We start from the raw sequence: 5757 nt of genomic DNA, 5'->3' as shown, positions 1-5757 counted from the left end.
TTATAATTTTATTCTAATAAATAAATTTTAAATATTTGTCTATATTTTTTATAACTAGAGTATAAAATATATAAATTCAATATCAAAACTATTATTTTTCATTTAAATATTGATTTATGAGCTTACTAACGAACATGTTCATGAGCTAACGAGCCGAGTATTGTAAAGTTTGTTTATCTTAACGATCCTCATTAAATGAGTTGAAACAAGTTTTTATCGAATCGAGATTCAAATAGCTCATGAGCGGTTTGATTTATTTACACCACATCTGCAGTAAGCTTACAAAATTTTAAAACGTACTAAAGTAGGAGAATATTACCCTATATACTTATCCGTGAACACTCCATTAGCATATAGTGTTAATTTTTTTTAAATTTTTTTTTAGGGTTTAAGGGTCAGGGTATAATATTTAAGCTAAAGAAAATATATTTTTTTTTTTAAAAAAAAAAAACTAGATACTCACGGATGCATAGGTAAGGTAACACACATTTGCTAAAACATATTCACTATCACATTCATATCAAATACATCCATAATTTACAAAACCAACCATAGATAAAATACAATCACAATTTATAAACTCTAAATTTTATAACTAGTATCAAATGAAGAGCGACCAATGGATACAGAGAAGCAAAATAAATTGAACTGATTTACTCTAATACATTATAACAACTATGATCATATATACTATAATAATACTAGAATAAAAGTATTTTTTAACTTTTGATTTTAAAAATTAACAACAATCAAAAGAAGATTTCAAATTAAAAAGAAATTAACGTAAAATGGACATCTTTTTTTTTTCTTAAAAAAACAAAAGGATGTTCCATCATATTTTATTCCAAAATATCTATTATCATGTGGAGAAGTTATTAAGTAATTGTAACAATGTCTATAAACTACCAATAGTTACTACAATATTATTTTTATTTTCATTGTTATTGTAGTGACTTGTTGCTACAATGTATACAACCTATTATGTAGATGCAACAATGTGCAACATTTAATGCAATATTGTTGAAGTGTTATATCATCTACTATAATTATTTTAAAGTGATTTTGATTAATTTAAAATGATTTTGATAAAACTTAAATAATTTTATTTGGTAGAGTATTTTGATAGAATAATATTTAGAGTTTAGAATTGAGTATTCAAAGTTTTAATATATAGGTTATAGATATAATTTATAGTAATTATCAATAATTGTTACAATGTGTAACAACTATCAATAATTATTACAATATGTAGTAGCTGCTACCCTAGTAGTAGCTATAATGTGTAGTAGATGTCCCTTCGGGTACCTAATTGGTTAGAGGATGATAAATTTATTATAATAGAGTAAGATCAATTTTCGACGGATGTATGCTCTTGGGAAATACTCCTCTCATCCCTTAGCCACTTGATAGTAGGTTATAAGTTGACCTCATGATTTATTTATTTTTATATAATTTAGGTACGGACCATGAGAGACGTTTGAGATGAATATAATCATCTTTTACTAAAAATTATTTTAATATTATGGAGTAGTTATGCAATTAATAATTGCTATAACATGATAAATCATCAATTTCATATTTAATCAAATTGATCCATAAATTCATCTCAAATATATTGTAATAATTACCAAATAGTTGCTATAATTTTATTGGAATAAAAGATGTTTTTATAATAAAGTCATTAATAGGAAATCCTTTTAATTTTTTTTTGGAAAAAATAATTTTGATTTGTAAATTTTAGGGCGTCTTTTGATTTTTTTTTTTTCCAAAACATATTGAAGCGTTTTTGGTAATTTCAAATTAAAGGGTGTATAACTAAATTTGATATTAAACCAATTGATCCTTGCCCAAACAAATAGTCAACCTTGCATGAGGTATTTGCTTACCTCAGTTCCACACCACAATCGAGCGACCGAATTCTCCATGGGCCCAATTCTGGACTCTGCCCAAACCCCTATAAAATCGATCGATTTCTCTGCCAGTGCCTTCTCAGCGCAGGTGATCCCCGTTACCACCAACAAATTTTTTTATTCAAGCAATGGCGGGGCAGGTCCAAGTCCAGATCCCCAGAGGGAAGTTGGGCACCCATGGATTCGAGGTTCATCTTCTCTTCCTTCATGAATCTTTTTTTTTCCTTGCGATTTCCCCAAAGATCTTTTTTTTTAAAAGTCCAATTTGTTGTGGCGACGCTAGGTTTCTAAACTAGGGTTTGGGTGCATGGGTCTCACTGGCGTCTACAATTCTCCTGTCAGTGAAGAAGCTGGCATTGCCATCATCAAGCATGCTTTCAACAGGGGCGTCACCTTCTTTGACACCTCCAATGTCTATGGACCCCACACGAATGAGATTTTGCTGGGGAAGGTTTTGTATCTCGTCGCTACATTTCTCTCTTAAAGATCGTGCGGAATGAAAAAAAATTGATGTTTTTTGACATATTTCTTCAGGCCTTGAAGCAATTGCCGCGCGAAAAGATCCAAGTAGCCACAAAGTTTGGGGTTGTAGGTATTCATGACAAACGTGTGGTGGTCAATGGTAAGCCTGAGTATGCGCGGGCTTGTTGTGAAGAAAGCCTAGAGCGACTCGGAGTGGATTACATTGATCTTTACTACCTGCACCGAATTGATAAGACTGTTCCGATAGAGGAGACTGTAAGTGGACTCTAAAAATCGGGTCTGCTACATAGTTCTGAAATTTGAGATATAGTGGCTCATGCTATTTATTTGGTTGTGCAGATGGGGGAGCTCAAGAAGTTGGTGGAAGAAGGAAAAGTGAAGTATATTGGGCTATCAGAGGCTAGTCCAAACACTATCAGACGTGCTCATGCTGTGCATCCAATTACTGCATTACAAATGGAATGGTCTCTTTGGACTCGTGATATTGAGCCAGAGATAGTCCCACTTTGCAGGTCTAATTACTTTAGTTGTCCAACTTTCTGCGAGCTAATGCGCAATCTATGTAGTTTTTGCAATACCATTAGTTTAAGGGTGTGAAGCATCAAACATTCACAGCATGCCCGCAAATTTTCACTGATATATTGGAACATAGAGACAAATGCTACGTCCTGCGTTTTATTTTCTACCTCAAAGATGCATAGGGGAGCATATCATTTTTCACCTAGCTTTATTTTTAGTATCATGGGCTACTTCTGTAGTACTGGAATTTTTAAGGCTCATTTTCCCTCAAATGTTCACGCAGGGAACTCGGCATTGGAATAGTTCCATACAGCCCTATTGGACGAGGTTTTTTCGCTGGTAGAGGAGTCACTGAGAATTTGCCTTCAGATACAAATATGGTATCCACTCCCATCATCTACATCATACCTTGTACATTTTGGCAAATTAAAGTAGGTGATTTTTCATAAATAGATGCCAGCATGCTAGTTGTTAATGTTGAATTTGTACCTTTTCTATGACTTCATTAGACTAATATCGAAAGATTCAGTGGTGAGAATTTGGAAAAGAACAAAGTTCTCTATCTGCGAGTGGAGAATCTGGCCAAGAAACATCACTGTAGCCCTGTTCAACTTGCTTTGGCTTGGGTTCTCCACCAAGGTGACGATGTGGTTCCTATTCCAGGTAAGGAATTGTTTGTATGCATCAATATTGCCATTGAAGCAGTAATGCTACTACTATATTCTAAGCTGTAAAGTGCTTTGTGTCTAGTTGGTTGAGGATGGAATAGCTTTGTTAAAATACCATTTCACATCTAGATGTTCTAACATTGTGATCACTCCATAATTTGTTCTAGGATTTCAATAATTGATGGCCATCAATTATTTGGATCATGTAAGTGTTTGTGTGGAGCCACACGGACAAACACACACAGATTGCTGTGATGGTACTAACTTGCCAGTCTAGTTAATTTATTTCTTAATTGGAATGAATTCTGTTCCTTTAGCTAGGTGAAAGAAGGGGTTAGTTTCTTTAAATGTACAAAGAATCTCAGTACCTTTGACCTCTGTAGAAACCTTCTTAGGAAAATTCTGTTATGTGAATATTCTATTAGAGATATTTGCATGCAGTGCTCTTGATCTATTTGTTCTTTTCCCTAGTTTTTTAATCTTCATCCACAAATCTTTCATTTCCATTTTCTGTTATTAACATTGGTCATTGTTTCTATGTCAATTTTTCTTGGGAGTTTGGTCTTTTCATATAAGAGCTATTTTACCAAAAGTTGATGCATGCTGTCAATAAAAAGTGTTTGGTAAATTAGATTGAAATTCTGCGTTACGCAGAGATTTTTTAAACCAAGTGTCCTTATGAATGGACCAATATAGCATCCTTCCCTTTTAAAATTTTGTAAACAAATCTCAAATTGCATGTAGAATTTTAGCTACAGAACTGGTAAGTCTGCACTTGGTATGGAAAGATTATAAATTTGGATGTCGTTAGTAATTTACGAGAGAAAAATAGTTGGGTTCTTGCACATAAAGCTTATTTAGTCAATAACAGGAGAAATTTTACTCTTAGCAGAATCTACTTCCATATTTCCTCTAAATTTTGAAAGACTTAGAGATGGTTGTGATGGATCAGAAATGACGGCTCAGAAAAAAATGATTCTAGTCTCCTCTTTAGCTCTTATTCAAAATTTAACTTGAAGTCACTTACAAAGGTTCATGAGGTTATCATTTTTCCTCCTGGTAATCTCCAGATGATAACATCATTGAGAAAATGAGTAGCCACTAAAATTCATGAATTTTCATTATCAGCTACTGATGTCTGCAGATAGTGTCTTCCGAAATCATCCTGTAAAAGATCGTACCCGAGTTATATTATGGGGATATACTGAATTTATGCCTAGTTTCTAGATGGTCTTATCCTTTGATCTGATCTAGAATTTGTTGAAACTTTGGCTTTTACATGCACGCAGTACTTCTATTACAATTTCATCACGAGAAATTGAGAATTGCATGATATGACTTGCTTTGTGAAACTGAATTGAACGTTTTCAGTTTTGAATGATGAATACCAAACATTATTACCAAACTTCGATAACTGTTATACATACAGAAACTTCTTTGCTAGATTTGGATTATTGTGGCTGACTTTTTACCAAGGATAATATATTTGAAATTCTTAGTTATCTTCAAACATCTATACCTTGAATTTCTTGCTGGATTGAATTGATGATTCTATTTTGACCTCTCAGGTACAACCAAGGTGAAGAACTTGGATGTAAACATTGAGTCTCTGAAGGTAAAGCTAACAAGGGCGGATTTCGAAGAATTATCTGACGCAGTGCAGGAAGAAGAGGTAGCAGGTTATAGGTCATACGGTAGTCTTGAGCCAGTAAATTGGAAATATGCCGACACACCTCCCATGCATGCCAATGCAACAGCATAGACCTGTGATTATTGTTCTTCCTACTATTTTGGGTCAGTTACATGAAGCAGTATAGGCCTGTGATCATGATGTTAACCTAAGATACAATGTGATGTTTTCTTTCCATCATTGAGACTTAATTAATAAACAGGATGCAGAGTTTAGTTGTTGGCCAATACGACGTGGTAACGTGGTCATTGCCGATTATTTCCAACTTTGTACTTTCCCAGCAATTTATTACAATGTGGTATTTGTTGGTACGATATGACATCATTACTGAAATATAAATATGGTTCGAATCAGATCCCTATAAATAGCTTCAATCAATTTAAAAATTCAGATTCTGATAAGTTTTTTACTTGTTTTACAAAGTTTGATTTTATAGGGCAAAAAGGTGATTATGTGAGCTCTCAGCGCTCCTATCAGTTCATCCTAA

The 5757-nt window shown here is 33.5% G+C and overlaps 1 protein-coding gene across 1 annotated transcript; it reads left to right on the top strand.

Moving 5' to 3' along the window:
- Positions 1–1949: 1949 nt before the first annotated feature.
- On the top strand, positions 1950–5497 carry LOC122001237 (perakine reductase-like). The gene is made up of 7 exons (XM_042555884.1): positions 1950–2098; positions 2194–2361; positions 2445–2648; positions 2733–2905; positions 3196–3292; positions 3422–3575; positions 5149–5497. The coding sequence occupies exons 1-7, from the start codon at positions 2039–2041 to the stop codon at positions 5340–5342; spliced, it is 1050 nt and encodes a 349-aa protein (XP_042411818.1). The 5' UTR covers positions 1950–2038; the 3' UTR covers positions 5343–5497.
- Positions 5498–5757: the final 260 nt, after the last annotated feature.

The sequence above is a fragment of the Zingiber officinale genome, chromosome 7A (genome assembly GCF_018446385.1).
Source record: "Zingiber officinale cultivar Zhangliang chromosome 7A, Zo_v1.1, whole genome shotgun sequence".
NCBI lineage: Eukaryota > Viridiplantae > Streptophyta > Magnoliopsida > Zingiberales > Zingiberaceae > Zingiber > Zingiber officinale.
Note: the sequence above shows the minus strand (reverse complement) of the source record. Positions and strands in the feature narration are given on the sequence as shown.